We start from the raw sequence: 25,445 nt of genomic DNA on the forward strand, positions 1-25,445 counted from the left end.
AAAGATAATTACAAAATTGTATTATTAGCGGATGATATCCTTTTATTTATTACAAAACCAGAAGATACAATTCCAAAAATTATGGAAAAAAAACCTTTGGCAGAATATTGGGATATTCTATGAATTGGACAAATCAGAGATTTTACCAATTGGGCCAAGGGCTACATTGTATAGAAACCATCAATTTCGGATGTGCAAACACTTTATTAATACTTGGGTATAATGATTTCATCAGATATAGACCAAATTGTAAAATTAAATTTTACAATTTATAATCAAATTATAAATGAGATTTCTTTTGATATTGAAAGGTGGGGACCTTATGTTTGCTGACTGGGAACAGTTGTGGACCACCGGTATGAAATTTACCGCATGTAATGCCTTAAAAGAAAATATTATGAAAATGATTTATAGGTGGTACATGACCCCAGTCAAGCTTGCAAAAATTTACCACTTGCCTGATAATAAATGCTGGAAATGTAAAGAGACTGAAGGTACATTCTTTCACCTTTGGTGGACATGCCCAAAGATTAAGGCTTTCTGGGAAATGATATATAATGAAATGAAAAAGGTATTTAAATATACCTTCCTGAAGAAACCAGAGGCCTTTCTCCTGGGTATGGTCGGCCAATTGGTGTCAAAGAAGGATAGAACATTCTTTATGTACGCGACAACAGCAGCAAGAATACTCATCGCAAAGTATTGGAAGAAACAAGATCTACCCACCTTGGAAGAATGGCAGGGAATAGAGACGGCGGAAGAAGATTGGAAGAAATTTAAGGATTATCTTAGGAAACATTGCAAAATTAATGAATGTTAGAATGACGTTGGTTTAGAAATTAAGTGGTTTTCAGCTGTAATGATTAAGTAAAAAGAAAAGAAAGGCTAAAAATAAATGAAAATTAAGGGAGAGGATTTGCTGAACTAATAATTAGAAACTGGAATACAGAAATGGGAGGTATGAGGAGGTCGGGGAAGTAAGTTATAAGAAAATAAGGGATTGAAATTATACTTGTTTTTGTTTGTGTTTTGTTTGTATTATTGTTTTGATGCATGGACTGTGGTTCACAAAAGTTCAAGCCATAATAAATGTTTGAAGTCTTTAAAGTACCCCAGGACTCTTGCTGTTTTTCAAATGAGTCAGGGGCACATGTCAATTACAGTGGTTTCCCCCATAGTTCGAAGTAGAAATTGGGTAAACTCAACTTCAGAGTTGACAGCCTTCAAGCACCACCTTAAGAACTGGACAGAACCTGTAGAAGCCCTTTCCCCTGGATCCAACCCCCCCTTCCTTTTGAGTAAACCTAAACCAGCCCTTCTCCAAGGAGCCAGTGCACAGGGCTTCTCTCTTTCTCACCCGGTGCCTCCCCCTGCTCCTGCCTCCCACCCGCTTGCTTCTCCTTCTGCCTTTGTTGCGCGCATGCATCTTTCGCACCCGGCTTTGGAGCCGTTGTCTTTTTGACTGGCAAGGGGCGTGCTGTGCTCTCTTGGGCTGCTGGGCTGCCTCGGAGAGGAGCTGGGCTCGTGGGGGTGGGGGGTGGGAGAAGGCTTTTCTTTCACGGCCTGTGATCAACAGAAATCCAGTGATCGACCAGTCGATCGTGATCGATGCATTGGACATGTCTGATTTATTTAGTACCATAGATATGCTAGCTGCAGATCACTTCTGCAGTTCCCACTCTGCAGAATTTACCCCAAACCTCTTTCAAAGCTTTGATGCAAATTAGTATCTTTCTGTAATGTAAACAAGCCATAATTTAAATCCTGTTTCCCCACTTGCTTTCATTTGCCTTTTGAGTTTTAATCTTTATAATAATCATGACAAGGTTACAGCCACTCCCAGTATCAAGCTCTGGGAAAATGCACATATATTGTATTTATGTTGGATTATAAATGAAAGCTGGAATTCGATTCTCCAACTTCTAAGAGGAGCCTGCAGACCACACAGAAGTACCTCTGGGAACTAAATGTTCCTTATGCCCATCCCTCTCTCAGAGGAAGGGCTACATAGACATTTATGTTTGTTTACCTGAGTTCTGCTTACCTGAGTGGCCTTCCCTTATCATGAAGAAGACTGAGACCCTTGGAGGAATTGTTGCTCAACAACTGATCAGTTATTAACTTTCTTATCACTTCTACTCTTGTGTGTGTCTTTGTATTTGCATTTTCCATGTCAAGCACCAAAATGTCTTGGGTTGGTCTGGTTGAGTTAACTGCAAGAGGGAATTGTGTACTGTAATGTAAACCTTCCTGAGGACGTGGTTGACATCACTAGTAAATAGTAAATAAGAGGAGAATCTGGTAGGAGAGAGAGAGTGGCATGCCTCCAAACTTTTTAAATTTTAACCGTTGTCTTTCTGTTAAGCCTGCACTCACCCTCTCCTGCATATCCAGGCATATTAATGTCCCATTATTAGTACTGATTAGGTGGGTTAATTTCCTTTCGGATCAATGTGGCACATATAGGGCCAGACTTCATGCTACTACTGTGAATGGGAGGCTGCTGTCAAAAATGGCTGTCAAATACCAGGTTCATGTCTCCCACTCTGTAATGTCTAGTAGATTTCATCTTGCTTTGCAATGTCCCTACACCCCACATTTCCTTGCCCTCACTGTGAGCAAGTGATCATGAGGAGAGCAGGGCCACCGTGGCAAAGAGGATGTGGTCGGTGGGAGGAGAAGGATTGGGTATGTGGGCAATCCCTTGCACCAGGTCACTTAACAAAATACACTTCTGTTCTCAATAAGGACATTCATAAAATATTCAATGTATTCCAGTGCTGGCTAACATTCTTTTGTGATGTAGTTTCTTAAGTTGAAAAAAAATCTCCCATTATAATGTATATAAAGGATTCCCCAAATTTCAGAGTAAATTCACCCCTTGATGAGCATATAAAACTGTCATCAACCCCACAAAGCAAAGAAATACCAACATACAATTATTAATCACCAGTCATCATTACTAGGAATAATAACAATTTTAAAAATAAAGAATATAGTTGTATTGTGGAGGTTCCTCATTGGCCATTGCTCGTGCCCATCCCCTTTATTTCCAAGGCTCACTGTTTGCACTATAAATTTTCCCCATACCCCTTTTTGACCTCCAGGTTTTAAAATTCATCCCTATTCACATTCTCACTGACTTTCCCTCAGGAGTCAGTATCAACCACTTTGGGAAACCCTGTGTGGTAGTAGGAATGTGTTTACTCTGCATTTTTCTCAGTTAAGTAAATGTCAGTTTTATGTCAATAGAAATGAGAAATAGATTTGTTGAATGAACATGTAACGCTTGGTGCAAAATCTGTTCTGGCCACCCCCACTTCCTCATCTTCTAAATTCAGAGGAAATCTCTTATCTGTCTCTTAGGTTGTTTATTTTGGATAGAGTAGCTGTTTACTGAGTAAATATCTCCCCTACTTGCCTTTTAATTTTTCAGCCTCTGCCTTACAATGCTTTGTACCGTTAAAATAAGCTTTATAATCTCAAACCATTTTTGCAATCTGGCTGACCAAAGCTACAGAGATTTATATAATATGAGTTTTGTGCTCTTGTTTTGCAATGGAATTAATATGGGCAGCATCTTTTAAAGTCCACCTTAAGTTGTCCAGCTTTGTTTCTTTCTTTCAGGCATTGCTTTCTCTATTTCGGAGGACTTTATGGTAACTGATGAGCTTAACAGCTGAATCTTTGAGGGATAGAGGGAAAATATTGCAACTTTTCCTCAGCAGAGGGGACTGAACTTTTAACAACTCAAATTGGTGTTACTATTATATTCCAAAGGTGCTTGGCCCAACAAGCCTGATTTTAGTTAGGACATTTCTAACATTATACATTTAAAGTTTAGCATTAATCGTTACTCTCTGATCTCATACTTCAGCGTGGTTGGAGATTTTGCTTTCCTCCCATTTGAAGCTTCATATCATTGAGAAGCAGGATAAAACGAGTGAGATGAAGGTCTGAGGTGCAGCAGGCCAGACACTTACAACCACATCAAAAGGCTTCTGTATTTTTCTGCAAATCTTCGGGGCACTGCATTTTCAGTAAAGAAGCACCACTATGTTTTTCAGAGCCAAGTAGAAGGTTTAGATGCCCCATTCCTATTGTTGTTGGGGTTTTTTAAAAACAACAACAACAACAACTGGGTAACTTCTTTACACACTTTTATATCCCTTTGGTTTACAAAAGAAAATTGAATGGTGGTGACTCTTGGACTCTCCTATGTTGGCTCTAAAGAAAGCTTAAGTGGCTATAACATAAAATGAAGGGTAAGAAAATGCCCACCCTGTACATTATTTGTTCCAGCATATATTTCAACTCTGCAGATGTAAATTACAGTAGCCATTAAATTCCTTTGGTCACAAATAGTAAAGCATTAATAAAGCCTTGTAGGTGTAGTTTAAGTATATTGTAACACAAAGGCAAATCAAAAGCAAAGCAGCTCCTACCAGTGGAGAACCCAAGTTTCTTAGGATATAAATAAACCCATAAAACTCCTTTTGTTCTTGTCTTGGGAAGAGCCAGACCTTGGAAGCCCCCCTGGATTTGTTATGACTGTGGAAAATCGGAACAAGGGTAGATTAGATGCCAGTGGGCACTTTCGTCAAGCGTGGGCATATGGTCCCTAAGAACCTCGTGAACACAGGAAATGTATACAGAAGGCTCTCAAGGGATTCCCACCCAAACTATGAGAGCTTCCAGGAGAATAAAATCCTAGAGTGATTCTTTACCTCTGGAAAGCAGGTAAAACTATGGTTTGGAAAGATAAGGTTTTCAGATTTTGCAATTCTGAGAAGCATGTTCTTGTCTATAACTTTTAATTGTATTGCCCAGTTTTTTAAAAACTTGATAAGCATGCAGCTAACTTAAATTTTCTTTTCAATCCTCTTTTATATTCATTAAGCTCACAATGGAAAAGGTTGTAATTATGATGGCACCTTGATATGCCATCAAGCATTCCTTCACTTTTTGCCTGACATTTTCCCTGAAGTCTCTCATTTCCTCATCTACTTTGAGGGTACAGTAGGGTGGGTAATGGCATCATAAGGTAATTCGTCTACAGGCAGTGATTTTGGGTAGGCACATTAAGAATGTTAATACCAGGTGTAAAAAATGAAAGGTTGAATCTCTCTGCACACCTGTGTGAAACTCCTTCAAGAAGTCAAGATTTCAGTTTTTAAAATAGTACAGTCCTTCTGGGTGAATAGGACCTTCTAGCTTCTCAGTTACAATTGTCTGCCTCTGTTTATGAGATTTAATTTATTTATTTGTTTCTTGGTACTTTCAGGTGTCTTTTAAAGAGAGTGTTATGATCTACTTGGAAGTTATGTGCTCAAGTACATTTGAATAAAGAGCATAATATCAGGTTAGTTTGATAGGAAGATGTAAAGGCCAAATGGCACATTCTCTGCAAATATGGGCTCCTACACCCATGTTTGCCAAAATAATGTGAATGCAGAGGCTGGGGGCATTTGCAGGGGAGAATCAGTGGGTGGTAAGGGAACAACTTGCTAATTCTTCCCCACAAATCTTCCTGAAGTTGTTTTCCTACCCCCCCCCCCAGCTGAGCTCTGAATCCAGGGAGAGCATGCGGCCTAGGACCCTCGTACCTACAGGACCACCTCTCCTGGTATGCCCCACAGAGGACCTTAAGGTCCACAAATAACAACACTTTGGAGGTCCCGAGCCCCAAGGTGATTAGATTGGTCTCAACTAGGGCCAGGGCCTTTTCAGTACTGGCCCTGACTTGGTGGAACGCTGTCACAAGAGACCAGGGCCCTGCAGGATTTGACATCTCTCCGCAGGGCCTGCAAGATGGAGCTGTTCTGCCTGGCCTTTGGTTTGGACTCAGTCTGACCCTTATGTTTCCCTTCCCTTATGGTTTTGATTTATGGGCTGCTATTACTAAAATGAGGCTGCATTTTAAATTGTATTTTAACCTGTATTTTAACCCGTATTTTAATTAACTGTTGTTGTTGTTGTTTTCTTCCTTCCTACTACGGTTCTGGCCGGGGAGGGCGGGGTATAAATAAAAAACTATTATTATTATTATTATTATTATTCCACAGATGGAGAACTTCCGAAGGTCCTTGGATGGCAAGTTCAGGGTCTGGGTTAGTTTGTATGGGAAGAGGTAGTCCTAAAGTGCACATGACCTCCCCTGACCTTTATAGATATCATATGGGAAATTTCCCATCAGCTATAGAAAAACTCTTTGAAAATAAGTCAATATGGTTTGTTTGTTTTAGGTGGACAGCTGGCCAGAAGGCAAACCCCAAAACCTTTTCTTTCTTTTCAGGGATCTTGATCATGTTAGAAAAGAGACTGTCTCTGATTGAATCCAGATTTAGCTATTTCCTGTTAGCGTGCTAACTCAGCCCGCAGTGTTTTATTCCATAAGTCAGTATTATTGAATGGTTGCCTGCCAAGTCCCTTTAAAGATTGGAAGGCAGAATTGCTGGGAGAATACAAACAAAATTATACCTCAGAAGTTCCTTTAAATGATTTCTAACATGCTGGTGTTGGTTGCTGATAAATGCTTATTATTTTTTATACGCACACATGTAGAGAGGCATTCTTGTTGGCTGCCCCACAGTTTTGGAACTATCTTCTCCTAGAGATCTATTAGAGTCCAAGCCTGAATATTTTCTGAAAGAGCAGTGCAACATTCTTGTCTGACCCGGCATTGAACAGCCTGGTGTGGCATAATCTTAATTTTCTTTTCTTTTTTCTTTTTTAACATTAATTTTATTAATTTTTCATTAATAACAATCCAATGGAGGCCACATTAATACAATGCCAAATCACGCCAAATCACAATACAATCAATAAAGCCAATTAATCAGTTCCCAATTCAATGTTTTGGGATGACTTCCCGTGTTCTGGTTATCTGGAGTTGATGTTAATTCTTGGTCCTTCTCCAATTTAATTAGTCCAAATTCCACAATTCCGATCGTAATCCTTTGTTTTAGCAGCCAGTGGTGTGATGACTTTCGTTCGTATTTAATAAATCCATATCCATTAATTTGCAGAGGGAATTTATATCCTGCAGTTTCTGTGTGAAATATTTGTTTACCTTCTTCTTTTCCTTGATGTTGTAATCAATCAGTTTTCTTCAACATTGCCCCTCCTTCAAAAACTCATTTCTAAGTACGCCACAACTTCATTTTGCCACCCCAAAACTGAAAGCACTCCAGCGTCAGGCCGCAACTCCTGGCTTATTTCCAGCACTTATCTCCTTTACTCCTTTCCAACCTTCTAACGAGCTGGTGTCTTGCCAAAACCATAATAAATCAAAATTAGAGTTCTCTTTAGTAGGCAAAGGCATGCGAGTGGCGCTATGGTGTAAACCACTGAGCCTTAGGCTTGCCAATCAAAAGGTCAGTGGTTCGAATCCCTGCGACGGGGTGAGCTCCCATTGTTTGGTCCCAGCTCCTGCCAACCTAGCAGTTTGAAATCACATCAAACTGTAAGTAGATAAATAGGTACCACTCCGACGGGAAGGTAAATAGCGTTTCCATGCGCTGCTTTTGGTTTTGCCAAAAGCTGCTTAGTCATGCTGGCCACATGGCCCATAAAAACTGTCTGGGGACAAACGTCAGCTCCCTCGGCCAGTAAAGCGAGATGAGCGCCAGAACCCCAGAGTCGTTCGCGACTGGACTTAACTGTCAGGGGTCCTTTACCTTTACCTTTAGTAGGCAATGTCACAAATCATCATAGTATTTCACACAGTCTATTATTTCAAGTACTCTGTAAGGAAAATTATAGGTTCTTGTTGAATCCCTCTTGCATTTCATATATAGTTGTAGTCCATTCAGTGAAGGCTTGCCGAATCATAGCACAGCAAATATAATGTAAATTTAATGTAAAAAGAGAACAAAGGCTCCCCTTCACTTATGTAGCATTCCACTTATGATAGTGAGAGTCCTCTCCAGATCACCTTGGCACTCAGTGGCTGGTTCATTTAGCAGGTTATCTTTCTCCTTCATTCACAACATGTCTGTTTCTTAAGCCCAAATTCAGATCCATCTTTTAAAAAAACAGAAGTACCTCCACTCATGGTGACTGCATTGGGGAGTTTCCAATATGTACAGGGCTATGCACTCTGCGTCCCTGCCCTCGTATTCCATCAGAGCGAGACGCAGTTATCGGACGATCCGTGAGTGAAAGCTCCCCTCCCGACCCTGGCAGGGGGGCTTGCAAGGATAATTACTCCCAGATTATCCTTAATTAACTGCACGCCTGGCATCCACTATCTTGGGATTCGCTGTCCGCCATGGCGGTAGCGCCAGAAGTCCAGCGTAATCTTAATTTAATCAGATACTGCATGTGTGTGTAGTTTTGTTTCTGATTGTTCTTATTCACCAAGAGTCCTTGGGAAGAGGGAAAATAAAAACTGAACTAATACAGTTATGGCTCTTCCAGTATTTACTGACCATTCTTCCTGATATTCTTGCATAACAGGTATGTGGAGGTTAGTTTATATTTGGTTTTTGTTGAGCATTTTTTTGATTTGTTTGAGGGTAGAATATATGACAACAAGTATTCAGTCTGATTTGCTTGCTGGGTGTTTATATAGAATCATATACCGGTAATTGTCAAGATGGAAGGGACTGCGAGGGTCATTTAGTCCAGGCATCCTTTGCTCAAGGTGGGGCTTGAACCACAACCCTGAGATTAATAGTCTCATGCTCTACCGACTGAGCTTTACGTGTCTTCCTGCTAGTCATTCATTCCACACGCCTGCTTCTTGGGAGAAAGGCGATGGCAAACCTAGACAGCATCTTAAAAAGCAGAGACATCACCTTGCCAACAAAGGTCCGTATAGTCAAAGCTATGGTTTTCTGAGTAGTGATTCATGGAAGTGAAAGCTGGACCATAAAGAAGGCTGATCGCCGAAGAATTGATGCTTTTGAATTATGGTGTTGGAGGAGACTCTTGAGAGTCCCAGGGACTGCAAGAAGATCAAACGCATCCATTCTTAAGGAAATTAGCCCTGAGTGCTCACTGGAAGGACAGATCGTGAAACTGAGGCTCCAATACTTTGGCCACCTCATGAGAAGAGAGGACTCCCTGGAAAAGACCCTGATGTTGGGAAAGATGGAGGGCACAAGGAGAAGGGGACGACAGAGGACGAGATGGTTGGACAGTGTTCTCGAAGCTACAAACATGAGTCTGACCAAACTGCGGGAGAAAGTGGAAGACAGAAGTGCCTGGCGTGCTCTGGTCCACGGGGTCACGAAGAGTCGGACACGACTAAACGACTAAACAACAACAACAGCATTGAAATACAGTACTGAGGACTTTTTAAAATTTGTTGACCGTAAAAGTGGAAAAAAACAGGAAACAGAGAGAAGCAAAAATTGAGAGATTCACCCATCCCTAACTTTATTCTCCCTTGGATAATAAAGCAATAGGGAGAAAACCTTTCCTCCTTCCTTGACAATGGGTGGTCCATTTTCACCCAAAGAGACCTGCTAAGGTGCCTACATTCAATGGATCTCTCTGAGCACAGTGTAGCACAGCATAAACCCAGAGACTAAAATAAGGTTACCAGATTTTTTTCCAATGAATCCGGGGACACTTTTCAACTTCAATGGATTTTGTATGGGGACTGATTTGTAAATCCAGGGACTGTCCCCGGGAAACGGGGACGTCTGGTAACCTTACTCTAAGAGGCACTTAAAGAAAGGGGCTTTTCAGTGTCCCACTTACACCTCATGGCCATGTGGCACACTGATGGCTTCCACCTATGCTCTGCCACGAGGAAGGGCTTCTTGGTGGGGTGGGGTGTGTTTGGTAGTGGTGGTGGGTCATAACATTTAAAATGTCTTTGATTTCCCCCCCTGTTAAGCTGAGAGATGATTGTCTCTGGACGCCTTCCATAGTAAAAGTGCGGAGTGCTTTTTCCTGGGTTTCATTTTTTACGCAGAGAGAGCCACAGAAATAAAAATGTCTTTTGCAAAGGGCAGCAAAATCTCAGTCCGAAAGAAGATGGCCAGGGAAAGAACGGTGGGCAGGGTCAATATTACAGTTAACAACTGCGGAGGCTGGGTACAAATGAGTGAAATGGAAAAGAGAAAGGACCCCAGCAGGAGCCTCTGTACCAGCTGGTGAGATGGAGAAAGTTCTGTGCAGTATCTGTATTCCACAGCTATGAGAAATGCCAGTCACCTCCCCTTCCATTTTGAACTTGTAACAAGAATGGGAGAAGAATAAACAACAATGAGGTCATTGAGCCATCCTCAGGTGGTTTATCCTTTCTATAGCATATTCATTGATGTTTTTTGTAGTCTAATTGCAAGTGATGAAGCTCCTCTTGGGAGACGAGACTCCTAGTGCCTTGTAGACCTCATTGCTAAAAGATGTTGCCTGATAATATTTCCCTTTGTGTAAACATTTTAACCGATAAGAAAGATGGATATATGACTCCTTTTCTAAATAGTACATTTCGAATAATCAACTCTGTTGTAACTTGATACGTTAGCAAGTGGAGACCTGCAAAAAGTTGCATATACCTTCTGAGTAGCTATCCATCCTACCCCCCCCACTCTTCCCCTTTTCTGTTTTCAGCTCCCCACTCCCACACAGAGGGCTGTTTTGTTCATTATCTCTGTGGAAACCACACTGCTGGGAAACTGAGTTGCACGGAGTCCCCGCCACATGCTTAGCTGCTGATATAAATGTCTGCCCACATGATAACTTTGTCAGGTCCGCTTCTCTATGCATTGGCTTGTAGGCCCACTTGGAGTCTTTCCCTCTGCTACAGTCATACAAACACATTCTCCCTTGCATACTTGCCTCTCTTGCATACTTGGATTCTCTGCAACACATACACACATGCATGCACATACACACGGAGGAGGAGGATAGGAGCCTGCAGCTGTGATACCACTGACCTCTGATGCTGCAGTGACTTTTCTTCACGACTAGGCCAGATCATACATGCCCCAGCCCTTTTCTGGAGTGGAGGAGGCATCAACTTCTAACAGACGTATACGCTGAATTTGGCACTTCTGAACCAGTGGGACTTTGCTTATTAAGGCACTTGCATACACCTAATCATTAGTGTTTCTCTGCAGTCTTTTTAGCCCCCTGGCCTTTTTAAGTACCTGGCCTAAAAAGTCATGAAACCAAATACTACCTTAAAATGCCTGCTGGAGTAAGAAAACCTTTTCCCATGCATCAGGTTCAGCAAGGAGGCTGCCTATCTAATCAGGAGCCAGTTCTGACTTGCTTGCATCACTCTGCCTCTTGTATCAAGTGCCCCCTTTTGTTCAAGCTTTTTATGCATTGCCTTCTTAAAAAGTCCCAGATCATTATATGTAAAATTATGCACAAAAATATGTAGACGGCTTGCAACAGAGTCAAGCCCCATGTGGTAGTATATTTTTGCCGTAAAATTTTATTAGTGTTAATAATGTACCATATTTTTCACTCCATAAGACGCACTTTTTTCTTCCTAAAAAGTAAGGGGAAATGTCTGTGCATCTTATGGAGCGAATGCGTGGTCCCTGGAGCCGAATTGCCCAGGTGCAAAAAGCAGATCATGCTTTTTTTTATTTTGGAAAGAGGGAAGTAGGTTTGGAAACAAGTGATCGGCAAGCGATTGGGAGGGAGATAAGGCTGCTGCGGGAGGCGGGGAGGTAAAGACAGCGAAATTGCAAGGAGAGGAGACAGGAATACTAAAACAAGCAACAAGGAGAGAAATTAGAAGAAAAGGAGGAGCAAAAAACTGCTCCAGCTAAGGAAAAGACACTAGGGCAAACAAGAGGGAAAGGAGTGTTGAAAGGAAGCAGCTGATCAGAGGGAGATAAGCAATAAAGGAGGCTGCCTGGGAGGGGGGAGGTAAAAGCCCGTGGATCCTCAGGATTTTTGCATTGGCTCACGCCAAATTCACCATCAGATCACATAGCGTGTCCATGGCTACAGATCACATAGCATGTCCATGGCTACAGCCGGCACCAAAAAAATCACGCATCCACTGTTTCATGAGGAAAAACATGGTTATAAAGCACAGGTCCACGTGGATTCTCAGGATTTTTGCATTGGACTACCCCAAACTCACTGTCAAATCACATGTCTGTGGTCACAGCATGAACCACAAAAAATCATACACCCACTGTTTCATTCGGAATCTTTTTTTTCTTGTTTTCCTCCTCTAAAAACTAGGTGCATCTTATGGTCAGGTGCGTCTTATGGAGTGAAAAATACGGTATTTTATACAGTCATATGCATTGTTATATGTATCTGTTTATATGCTGCTGACTTCAGGAAACCTGAAATGTGCATGCATATGATATGCAAGAATCATAGCTTGCAAGAATAAAAATAAAAACCCTTCTCACTAAGATAAAGGGAGACAGAAAGGATTTTTTAAAAAATGTGCAGAGAAGCTTGACCTTGAGATTTTCAGAAAACTCTGTTACCTCTGTTCTGCAAGATTTTGCGTGCCTTTTGGCAGGTGCTTTTGTTTGGCAGACTGGCTTCTACAGCCTTACCAAAAAAGTACTAATTGCCTTTTCCTTTTTTTTACCAATCCACCTGCCTTTAGATCCCTGTGTTAGCCAATAAAATGGGGAAAGCTTCCATGGCTGGTACCCAAGAGCAGATTCTTACCTACTCGTAGTTCTAGATTCCTGCAGAACAATAACATCATTCCCTGCACATTTACAATTGTTTGTGGGCCTTTGTCACCTGGTTCATTTTCTCTGTTTTAGTCAGCTTTGCACAGGCCAGTTCCAAAAGCTACTAAAACACACGATGCTCTTTGACTTCAGCAACTTTTGGATGAGGATCTAAACAGACTAACACAGTTTGAAAAACTTCAAGAAGTTAAAAGAATAAGTTTTCATGACGGCAAATAGCTTAGCAATAAAAATAGGACATGAATTGCAAGATATGACATCTGTTCCTTGTGAGATGTGTGAACCAAGGAGTTTAATTAATAGTTATTATACAAATGGAACATCTTGACTTGAACATCATACTTCAAAATTCCAAAATGTCTTAATAAAAATACTTGGCTTGTACATTGGTATCTCAGTTTTTTGGGTGGTCTCCCATCCAAAAACTGTCCAGGTTCATACTTGCTTAGCTTTACAGTTGGGTGTTTTCAAGACTTCTCTGTTTTAGACACATGTTATATCAAGCTTTTGTTGTTTGTGTTGATTTTGGCTTCATTTTAATCAGTGCAGCCAATTCTTGCTTCTTTCCTTCCTAAGTTTAGTTTCATTTTTGGAGGATGTGTGGGGGGAGCTTTCTTCCAATCCTCCTGTTGTGAAGATAAAATAATGTGTAGTCTTTAGGCGGAACTAAACCCATAAACTACAAGGTTACTAAAAACGCAAGACCATTGCCAAGAAAAGCAACCCATGTCTAGTTTCTCCATAATGCGAACTATGTGATGTGACGTTACAGTGTCGTGAGTGTTCAGCATCAGGGGTAGGAACTGGTGGCCTTCCAATGGTTGTTGGGCTCCAACTCCCATCAGCCTCAGCCAGCATGGCCAATTGTCAGAGATGATGGGACTTGTATTCCAGCCACATCTGGAGGGCCACATGTTTCCCACTCCTGTGCCACTTCATTGCAACATGGGAAACATATGGAATGATGATGTCATAGCACACATTTCACGACTACATATTTCAGAGGTCAAGAGACATCAGGCATGGGGTTGCTATCTTCAGTAGCTATCCTGTGTTTTGATAGCATAGAGCTGTAATGGCGTGGGTCTCGCCCACAGAAGTGAGACAACTCTGGCAGTAATTATCTCAGATTTATTGCTTAAACATGTACAGTAAATCACTGCAGAGCTCAGTCCTCGGCGTCTTCTCCCAAGTTTGCTGTTGCCAAGTCTGAGCTCCGCCTCTTCCTCCCCCAGCAACGAAACCCCCACTTTCTTTTCCCCGCCTCTTGCATATTCTTGTGAGTCTATGCATTTTTGGACAGGCTGTTTCTGGTGCCCCTGCTGCTGAGCCTGAACTGGAACTGACAGTTTGTGTTCCCCCCCTTGGACTCGCCCTTCCTGCTCTTTCCTTCAGGTTACAGACTCCGCTATCCCAGAAATAGTACCTCAGGCTAAGAACTCTGCTTCAGGATGAGAACAGAAATTGCGCAGTGGCAGTGGGAGACCCCATTAGCTAAAGTGGTACCTCAGGTTAAGAACAGTTTCAGGTTAAGAACAGACCTCCAGAATGAATTATGTTCTTAACCCGAAGTACCATTGTACACAGAGATTAGGTTTCTACTGCAGCTCGGCTGTCTTTCCTCCGTTTTACACTCCAAGCTTATCTTGTCTCCTTGGCTCTCAGGGCGCTCAGTCTCTGCTAGCTGTGTCTCATCTCTGACAATAGCCTACCCCCCCCCCCATTTTATCAAAATGCTCACAGTCTACAGGTCATAGAATGCAACATTATACTGAATGGTTAAATCTGGGCTGACTTCAAGGGTCAGCCGTGTCAGGCACTAGAGGAGACCTGCACTCCAGCAAGATGCCTACCGCCAACTCCCAGAGCACCCATTGTGCTACTGCTTCCCCTTTTGGATATTGCTGCCTGTTCACCTGTCCTCTCCAAGCAAGCGAGAGCTACAGGTAAAGCAGAACATCAGACAGTGGCACAGGCTGGGCCGAGAGGGAGAGCAAGAAAACAGCCAGGGGTGAGAGGAGGGAGACCTGTCTAAGGTCTCCATAAAACTTGGAGCTGGGTTAACAGATCTTCTGGAGTTTAATAGCGTCCCCCAACCCTACTGTTTTCCCATTTATTTGCTCTTATGGGCTCAGAGTAGCTTTCGTATGGTTTCCAGATGTTCTCCCATCCGGCACCTTGAAGTACCAGACCTATTCAATTTAATCCATAAAACTACGCCATGTACCTTCAGACCATTCCTGGGCACGCCCTATTAAAAAGTATACCGTATTTGGTTTCACTATGATCGTTCTCCTCTTGGTAGGGGTGTTTGATTAATTTCCCCTTGTTTCTTGCCTTTTGCCTAGGTTGAAGGGGACCAACTGCCCCCAGGGCATACAGTCAGCCAATATGAGACATGCAAGATCAGGACAATAAAAGCTGGCACTCTGGAGAAGCTCGTGGAGAACCTTCTAACAGCCTTTGGGGACAATGACTTCACCTACATCAGTATATTTCTGTCCACATACAGGGGCTTTGCATCTACAAAAGAAGTTCTGGAACTTCTCCTTGACCGGTAAGATTGAAAGGCTGTTTTCAGGCAAAAATAGTTTTAAATCATGCCATACAAACTGTCACAAGGGATTAAGCATAACAGATTTGTAGATGCATGTAATGAGGTGAAGTTTGATTTTTGAATTATTGTTAACTTGAGTGACTTTTAAGATGTATTTTGAAGTAAGGGTCTGCTACCACCTACCGTTTCAGTTCAACAATTAGCCCTGGGACTACTTTGTGCCTTCATGTTGCTTCATTTTTTATTCTGAAAAGAAAGTACAGGCTTTTAGCCCTCATGCTAGTAAGGGAAAATGGAAAAATAAATTTGCTTCTGGGGCGGAGAATTAGTGTGGTGTATTTATGCCTGACTTAGTCCTCAAATAGCTACATTTTCCCGCCTCCCTGTCACTTCTGGAGTGCAGGTCGCTTCTTTGGAAGAGTCACTCATCCTGTCCGAGGTGCTGCCAGGCTTGAGGGGTCTCCCGGAAGCAGCTCATCCAAAAGGCCCCCTCCCAACTTTGGCCCTGCTCCCTCTTAACCCTGCCAGCGTCGCCTTCACCCCAGCCTTTATGCGTTCATGCACACATGCTCTACCTGCCTTCCTCTCTCCTGCAAGTCCTTGCTTTGTGGCTAGCCCTCTCATTCCCTCCCCCTCACTTGGAGAAAAAACAAAAAAAATTCCTTCCAGTAGCACCTTAAAGACCAACTAAGTTAGTTCTTGGTATGAGCTTTCGTGTGCATGCACACTTCTTCAGATACCTGTATCTTCGTATCTGAAGAAGTGTGCATGCACACGAAAGCTCATACCAAGAACTAACTTAGTTGGTCTTTAAGGTGCTACTGGAAGGAATTTTTTTTGTTTTGACTATGGCAGACCAACATGGCTACCTATCTGTAACCCTCACTTGGAGACTTAGTCAACAGGATGGCTAACAAGCCTACCACTTGACTTAGTTTTAAACTTGCTCTTGGGCAAAGAGAATGCAGTGGACTCAGCCACTCAGACGCTGTCCCTACAGCTGCAGAGCCTTATCTGGTGCCCCCATTTGTTCTTCTGCCCCAGAGGTGGCATTGGAGCGGCTGGGATTTCTGCCACTTCTCTATGCAGTGTGGGAAGTTTTACAGTTAAAGTAAAATGACAGAGCAGCTGCTTCAGGCAGTAGGAGCAGTGTGTTCTAGCACAGTGCTGCTTGCTAGCCGCTGACAATTATTTGGGGGCCTTGGACTTCTTGCCTGCTAGTCTGAGGGTAATGGTGGCACTGATGACAAGATGGGAAACAAATAGTGTACATCTGTCATTTGTCTTTTACAGAAAGAAAAGTGAAGCATGCTTAAGCAGAGAAATAAAGTTACTGGGAATAGTCACACAGTTTTCCCTTTCCAGGAAACCAAGGTGTGTGTTTGTGTGTGTGCAATCTCTAACACAGAATGCCTAGCAACTCACCAAATGGAAATCCTCGGGATTCCTTGGGTGCAGTTACAACACTTAAAGTGGTGTGAAAGCAATATAATTTTGAACTGCAGTTAGGGTTTCTGTCTCCTGTTCTTTAATTTGCAGGGAGCTGCTCTGACAGTGCAAGCTGTATGCTTCTGTTCACGTTCTCCTTTGCAGGCAGGCACACTTCGGTCACACAGTCAAAGAGGACAACTAAACTTGCCTCTTCATACAGACTGCTTCACAAAATCCATGTGATTTCCTGTGGTTTGTGCTGTAAATCCAGAGTTGAACGTGAACAAGATTTTAAAAACAAAACACCAGGAACCAATCCCTTACAGCTTCTGTACAAGGGGCCACTGTTAAGGATGAATTTTCATTGCAAGCCATGGCTTTCAATTTCCTTTTGAGGGACATCTTGCATTGCAAGGCAAGGGGTGATTTGTATGCTGTTCCCCTGAGCAAGGCTGAGCTTCCTGTGGGGAGGTCTGCTTTAGTCATGGCTGGCTGGCTGAGGGTAGCTTGTAGCGCAGCTGTTCATTGTTGTTCCTGCTTTGTAGTTTAACAAAGAACATCAGTTTGCAGACTGCCAATCGAGCACTTTCATAAAACACAAGGCTATGTATAGTATGTGCACTCCCTTCAAACGGGGGTTTGACTGTCGGTGGAAAGATGAAAAGAGAAGTACTTTTACGGTGACCGGACCTAAGCAACCATCCAACAATTGTGGGCTTGATAGCTTTGGGTCCAAATTCAAAGTGGTAACATGTTGGGGTTTTCTTTATAATTAACAAAATGCAAGGAGGTTGTATGTTTCGAGTGGGGTTGCAGATACACGGCTTCTGTTAGCAGAACTAAAGATTAATTCATGACCCCAGTTGAGGAGGGTCACCAGCTTGCCCTTGGCGGTGGGTTTATGGGGAGGGTCTTTCTGGGACCTGCTGTTTTGTTTTGTTTCCTCCATTTTTAAAGCAGCATAACAGTATGCTACAAACCCAGAAAAAAACTTTTTTAAAAAAATGAAATAGTGAAAGAGCAAAATAATGTCTCAACACATACCAAATCATAATTATTAAATCAACATTTTAAATAGAATTGAATCATTCTACAAAGTCAGTAATGGCTCCGTTTAAAATATATTTAATCTTTTATAGCAAGAGGCTGGGTAAGTTTGTTGGTTGTTGTTAATATTAGAATATTTCTTAATCTTCACAGCCTTCCCTTAGACATTCGGTAGAGCATGAGACTCTTAATCTTAGGGTTGTGGGTTTGAGCCCCACATTGGATGAAATCTTCCTGATTTGCAAGGGGTTTGATTAGATGACCCTCATGCTCCCTCCCAGCTCCACAATTCTTTGATTCTATGATCCCACTAATAAACAATAATGACCCCACTTCGGTTTCTAGGTGTAATGATAAAATCTGTGTCCCTTTAAATAATAATTACTTCTGTGAATTTAAAATTAAATCTCTCTGGAATCTTAAACGCACTTACTTGGGAATAAGTTTTATTGAACTCAGTGGGACTTTCTTCTGCATAAATGTGTATAGGTTTGCACAGTAAGTTATTTTATAGCACTTAACAAATATCCCTGAACCATATGAAGTAGAAAATCTCTTAATTTATATTCTCTTCAGTCATAATTTGAACCAGCTCCATAAAATGCCCTTAATAGCTCTGGGGTTAAATGCTACCACAATGGGTTTTAAAGAAAAAAAAAGTCCCACTTTTTATATTTATATGCAGCTTTTTCTTCTAAAAATGATGCACTGCACAAAAGTGGAAACCTATAATATTCAAAGTCACATATTAAGTGGTTCAGGGATACTAAAACAAAATATCTGTTTTACGAAGTTTCTCTGTGAGACTCTTGGCAGAGAAGAGACTGTGAGCAGGTTCAGTTCGTGAGCCCCACAACAGAAGCCTGCACAAGGACTGTTGCAACACCCTCTCCCCCCTCTGCACCCTCTCCCCACACCCCTGAAATTGGCTGGTGGGGGCAGGAGGACCCATGGAACAGAAGAGCAGAAGGCAGGAGAAGAGGGTGGGCCATTCCATTTAATGGGGCTCCTTGGGGCCCTAAGTGATGCTAATCAAACTGTGATAAATGGCCAGCGATAAGAATCATATGACTTCCAAAGCATTCTGCCATATAAATGCAATCGGAAAAGAGGCCCTTCCCACAGGCTTTATGGGCAGACAGGCAAAAAAGAGTAAAAAAAAAATAGTGAGAGACACCATAGGAAATGAAATGAAGAGAAATTAACTAATGGGTAAAAGCTAATGATAACATGTTTCTTCAAATTCAGGCTAAAAACCAAAAACTGATGGGGACAAGTTCTAATCTCAGGAAGCAAGGCATTCCAGAGATAAGGTTAAAACAAGGGAGGAGGGTCAGAAACAAGATGACATTTTGGGTTTGACAAGAAGTCAAGTACCTTTAGAGAGGAAAGTATAAAGAGAGCAAAAAGATAAGGAGCCAGAACTTGCAGACTTTTCTAAGTTAAAGAAGTTTATTAAACCCTATTGGGAAATCAAATCAGTGTAGAGCAGTAAGGAGAGGGAAAGCATGGGGTTAATAGGAAGAGGAGGAGGAGGAGGAAGGAAGGGACTTTCAGAAGTTTAAAATTGAGGAGAAATCAGGTTGACGGTAAGGATAGGAAAGACCATCCTATCCTAACAGTGAACAATCTTTCAAGTTCTCCAGAATTCTTCATCAAGCAAGATGTTTGAGTGGGGAAAGGAGGGGGAGGCTAGGAGTGCTGTAGTCACTCCCCAAGCCTGAAGCTCTTGAGCTAAAATGCAGGGCTTTTTTGTAGGCATAATTTGTTTCGTTTCTCAAGATGCAAGACAGATTGTCAGATGTTTTCTGGACAGGACGCATTTTTAAAATTAAAGTCTAGTAGCTATTCAGTTCTGCCTCCAGCCTTAAGGTCTTTGGGGAGCCAGAGGGCACAAGTAAAGGGGTGTGTGGCAGTCTTTGTTTTAGTAAAGTGGTGTGCCAGGTAAAAGTCAGCTGGAACAAAAACTGGGTACCATTATCTAGTGTTTGGAGGACACTGAATGCTGAAATGGTGAAATTTCTGCCAGATAAAAGAGTAACGGAGAACTGAAAAGCTTGCTCCCTGTTGTGCAATATTTTTGTTAGTCTTACTAATGGAATTTCCCTATTGTGGAATTTGTTTTTTTAATGAGTCAGCACAGCTACCTGTGCTTTTCATAACAGGGAAATGTGCAAGCTGTGTTTCTGTTTTTCTATTGGTGGGTGGAGAGGGAAAGTGGGAAGGAAGGCTGGATCTGAAGCTTGCCCCAGAATCCATTTACCTGCTTAAACTCTTGTTAAAGTTGAATTTCTAAAACTCCAATCCTCTACTCACTTACAGTATGAGGAAGCAAGTCCCCAAGGAGGTTTACTTCTGGTTAGTCTTGTATAAGATTGCATTCTAAGTAATTTTAACCATATCAGACATACTTAATTTTTTGCTATCCCACATTGAGTTATAAAGGCCCATCTGCACACCTGGAAGTTCTTTAACTATAGAATTTTGTACTACAGTCCTGCTTTGTTCCTCTTGATACAGTTCCTAATCTGAAAATCAAAATTGCCTCAGTCATGAGACTTTAATTGGTAGAACAGGCTTTAGGGAGCAACTTGTTAGCATTTCTCTTTCTATTATACACAAGTGGGGCATAAAAGCAGGAGTTGCTATCCTTGCAATGCAGTTGATGCAGCTTCAAATGATGATTTGGTCATCCGCCTTACCTGTCCTCCTGGTACTTCAGGTGGGCTATCAAGTTTTTAAAATACATTTCCTGAAAGTGCCACTTATATGTTCATGCAGTTCTAAAGTAAAGGTAAAGGAACCCCTAACCATTAGGTCCAGTAGTGGCCGACTCTGGGGTTGCGGTGCTCATCTCGCTTTATTGGCCGAGGGAGCTGGCATACAGCTTCCGGGTCATGTGGCCAGCAGGACTAAGCCGCTTCTGGTGCACCAGAGCAGCGCATGGAAACGCCGTTTACCCTCCCGCCGAAGCGGTACCTATTTATCTATTTGCACTTTGATGTACTTTTGAACTGCTAGGTTGGCAATCTTTGCGGAGCTCTGGCCCAATGGTTGCCATTGGTTTGATTTGAATTAATTTTATAATGAATGATTTTAGAGTGTTGTGTTGTGTCGTACTGTTGTACTGTTTTATTGTTGTTAGCCGCCCTGAGCCCAGCTTCGACTATTATTGTTGTTGTTGTTGGCAGGAGCAGGGACCGAGCAACGGGAGCTCACCCCGTTGCAGGGAATCGAACCGCCGACCTTCTGATCGGCAAGTCCTAGGCTCTGTGGTTTAACCCACAGCACCACCCGTGTCCCGCAGTTCTAAAACTCACTATTTAAAACAAAGTGGCCAAATTGCCTGATGAAAGGAGGAAGAAGTAGATTCATTATGTGACAGGTGCCAGCCAGTCAAAGTTGTGCACAGACAGAATCTGATGCAAACTGGAAACTGATATCACCCTAATTTGAACTTGGAGAAAATTTGTCTTTATTGCAGTGTGCTTCATGGGTGTAGCCAAAGGGAGGCAGGGAGGGGCAGCTGCCCCCCATCAAGTAAAACAGAAGGAATACTTAACTGACCAATCACAACGGTTCTTCCTCCACTAACAAAAGTCCTGGCCGCACCCATGGTGTGCTTCTATAGTTGCCTTACTTCTCAATAGTGTTTCATTTGCTCTCAACCTAAAATAATTCTATTTCATTTCATTCTAGCCCATGTTTTCTCTTACATATCCCTCTGTAAATTTAGGGGTTCTTCATGACATTACGTAGCAGCCTTGGTATGCCACTGACTGTGCACTAGACAAAGAACCCTTGGCAGCTAATCCCCACAGTCTGAAGCAACCCTTAATAAAGAAAATGTTCTGGTTTGTCAGTATGGAAGATTCTTTACCATGTAGTAGTTTTGAGAACAAGTAATTCTCTAATTGCATGCTGCATTCTTTGATTCATATACAAATGTGGGAAGATGTGTGTGAGTGGGGAGGGGGGAGCCAGTAGCTCAGTGGGCCCAAGCAAGGCATGCTGTTTCCCTCCTTTTAATCTCCTCAGTGTGACATGGAAAGCTCAGGTCCTGCTTCCCGCAGAGAGGGCCTCAATACCTTAAGTTCATAGCACACAGTCTTCTCACAGCGGGAGGCACCAGATCACACTAAACAGACATTAAGTGTGTCCAACGCAGTGGTCATGTGCTTGTTCTGCAATTCCACAGATAACACCATAAAAATTTAGTACTGATTCATACCCAATGCACTTTACAACAGAAGAAAGTGATGCTGCAGAAAAGGGATAAAAAAATGTTCAGAGTTGACCATTGGTCATGCTGGCTGGGGTTTATGGGAGTTGGAGCCTGACAACATTTGGAGAGCCACAGGTTCCCCATCTCAGATATATTGCATATAAACTGTAGTGAAAGTATGAACATGCAAAAATACTAAAATGTTAATTCAAATTCTGCATTGGTTAGGAAAGTTAGTACCAAGCTCTTCATTCCTTATGTATATAATTGATTTGCTACATTAGCTTTTAGAAGTTTGCCTGCTGTTTGTAGAAGACTTTTAAGCACTTATTTTATGCATTGATACTTCCCTGGAGCCCTTGGAACAGTCAGAAATAATATATAAATGAATAATACAGTCCTATAAAAGGAGCCCTAGGAAGCATGGATGTTTTCATATTCCTGATGGAGAGTTTGTGTAATCAGGTCTTTTAAACAAAATATTTATGTAAAAAAGAGTTCACATTTGGAACTGCTGAACTATCTACCTGGCTTAGTAACCCTCATGAGATACTGATGGCCAAGAAGCAGCTGGTGGGGGACAAGAGAAGGAGGAAAGGCTGCATTTCACTTATTTACTGCCTTTCAGCTCCTTAGCTGGTCCAGTGGCAGCAGCTTTCCAGTGGTGTTAAACTTCCTGTTATTTGCTAGTTAGGGACCAGGGGAGTTTTTAATCAGCTCTTAATATCGGATTCCTTAAACATGGCTCTCCCCTCCACCCACCCTTTTATTTTTAACCGTTGCCTACAGTTTATATCTTCCTGTTGCATTTAGATATGGAAACCTGGAGATCTCAAACTGTGAAGAAGATGGGAGCCAGAACTCTGCCGAGACCAAAACACTACTCAGGAAGTAAGTGTCACATTTCTCTGAACAGCAAAAATCACAGCCAGGATGGAATACTGAGAAAAGGATGTGGTCAGCTAGTCCTTGGTAAACTTTACATCAATCGGCTTATTGCGTGCTCAGCTGCAGAGCCTCCACCACCCTGGGGCAATGGCTCTGCATGCAAACTTTAGGTGGCCTAACAGGGATTTGGTGCAGAGTAGCTGTTTTTTAAGGAGAGTAAGGACATGAGAAGCTGTCTAAGGGCATCCAGCTTGGCTTGGGGCAGGCGGGATGTTTGTTGCATGGTGTCCAACTCAATGCCCAGGTAAGACAGGGAAGTGGCAGGACCTTCTTTTTTTTCCGCTGCTAAAGGAATGCCAAAGCCAGCAGCCATCTGTTGGAATAAATATAACACATCCTGACAGGAATCTGAACCTGTTGGGCCAATAATCATCTAAATAATGTGTGATATGCCCGGAACAGGACTTAAGCTTAGTGGCCCATTCTACAAATGTACTGAAGGTTTCAAAGGCTGCGCATGTGATAGAGCACCCCATAGGCATTGCCTTATCCAAGTACCATTGATCCTGGAATTTGAAGCCTAGCAGGTGAAAGTCATTGGGATGAACAGGAAGCAGGCTAAAGGCCAACTCCATGTTGCACTTTGCGAGCAACGCCCCACATCCACACTCCTTGATCAGCTTCATCACATGATCAAAGGAAGCATAACACACAGTACACAATTCCTGAGGGATGACGTCATGTACTGAGCCCCATTTTGGATGGGACAGATTGTTAATCATGTAGAACTCGCTGGGCGTCTTCTTGGGAGCAATGGCCAAAGGTGATACATTGAGGTTATCGAATGGAGCATGAGAGAATGGGCCCACTATTCTGCCTAATTTTTCACCCTTTAGAATCTTACACCATGCCACCTCTGGCATTTCCCTGACCGATTTTTGAATAGATGAGTTAGTGCAGGGGTGTCTAACTCAAATTCATCGGGGGCCGCATCAGCAGTTTGGTCACCCTCAAAGGGCCGGTTGTATCTGTAGGACTTACAGTACAGGAGAGAATGGTTCAGGCAGCCGTTGGATCTGTCACATCACAGGATGGCATGTGCTCAATATAAAAACAAGTGGAGGTTTCCTGAATGCATGTAAAGTGGAGGTTTCCTGTGTAGAACGGCTGGCGCCGCTAGAGGGCAGACGTTCTCTGGCTTGTAGGCTGCCGCGCATGCGCTGAAGAGGGGGCTTTCTTGTGTCAAAAAAAAAAAGTGAGAATAAAAGGTGAAGGCTGGCGGCCGGCGGCGGCTACATGGGCCACATGGCGAGGTCTGGCGGGCCGGATTCGGCCCGCGGACCTTGTGTTTGACACCTGTGAGTTAGTGGGAGGAGGACACCTGCAGCTGGCATACGGAAGCCCTTGCTAAAACCAGTTATTCTACAGCTGCTTTTACAAGTGAAGAAAGGGGAGCACGGCAGGTGGGGAGACAGATGCAGCGAGAGAGGCGCCATGTCGGTCCACAACCACCGCTCATCGAGGAGGTACAATAAGCAGCCATTACATAAAGGAAGGCTGCAACTTGGTTTCAACTGTGCAAAGGGGTAAACACCAGAAGCGCTGATTGCCACAAAGGAAGCCAAATGCAGGGACCAATGCGTGAAGAGGTTTATGAAAAGCAAGATAGCATTACTGATCCTACTAAAGGTTAAGAGCACAAGCTTATGCATGTCTGCTCAGACCTGTGTCTTATTGAGACCCTTATAATTCTCTTGGGAGTTCCACTTCATCTAATGGTACATGAAAATACGGATGCTTCCAGATGGGAGTTTATTATGGAATCGGTGGTGCTTATGCCCACAGGTCTTTGGTTTTGTTTTGTTTTGCAGTATCTAAACAAGGCTGTGATAATCAAAATGCCAACACAAATGACTTCCTCTTTAAACATTTCATCCAGATTTCCCCTTACCAAGGAAAATCCAATAGGTACATAGGAACATAGCAAGCTGCCTCATACAGAGTCAGGTAATTGGCCCTTCTGACTCAGGACACCCGTGCTTCTCAGACTCTCTGCTGCGAGGACAAGCCGTTTATTTTCTCTAGTGGGCCCTGGACTGGATTTGGTCACGGAAGTGTCCCACCCAACCTGGGCTGTAGTGGAGTCAGGGACCAGCACTGGGCTGTGGACCACCACTCTGAGCAGTCCTGACCGGCAGTGGCTCCGGATTCAGACAGCTACTGAACTTGGGGCCTCCTGCATTCAAAACAGACACTCTCACCACTGAGCTACTGTCCTGCATAACCAATTATACATCTGTAGTCACTGCTGATACAGAAGCATGTTGGCACATTTTGCAGGATTGGTGGTATGTCATGCGTCTGGTGGCTGTCCTCTATTGCCACACTTGTTTGTGCCTTACAATCTAACCATTTTGTTTCTGGCAACTGCCAATATTGGTATCCTATTTCTATTTATTGTTGCATGTTCGGGTCGGGGAGAGACTCAGGATCTCCAGGCTGAAAATGTGGGGGGTTACGGGTGTAACTACATGTGTGATTGTGGTGCCTCATTTGTTTTGGGGAGGCTTGGTCCTGGGAGCCAGTGCAGCAGAGTCATTGTTTGGCTGTTTGGCATGTTCTGCTTGGCTCCCAGGGTTCTGCTGCTTGGAAG

General features: G+C 42.8%; 1 protein-coding gene across 4 annotated transcripts in view; it reads left to right on the top strand.

Annotated features, from left to right (window-relative positions):
- Window positions 1-25,445, top strand: part of RGL1 (ral guanine nucleotide dissociation stimulator like 1) — a 120,427-nt gene that overhangs the window by 60,177 nt on the left and 34,805 nt on the right. For all 4 annotated transcript variants that reach the window (XM_081915080.1, XM_081915082.1, XM_081915081.1 and 1 more), the window contains 2 exons: window positions 14,993-15,201; window positions 22,718-22,795. In XM_081915080.1, coding sequence (XP_081771206.1) covers window positions 14,993-15,201; window positions 22,718-22,795 — 287 coding nt within the window. The remainder of the gene's footprint in view (window positions 1-14,992; window positions 15,202-22,717; window positions 22,796-25,445) is intronic.

Source organism: Podarcis melisellensis (assembly GCF_964234715.1).
Source record: "Podarcis melisellensis genome assembly, chromosome: 6".
NCBI lineage: Eukaryota > Metazoa > Chordata > Lepidosauria > Squamata > Lacertidae > Podarcis > Podarcis melisellensis.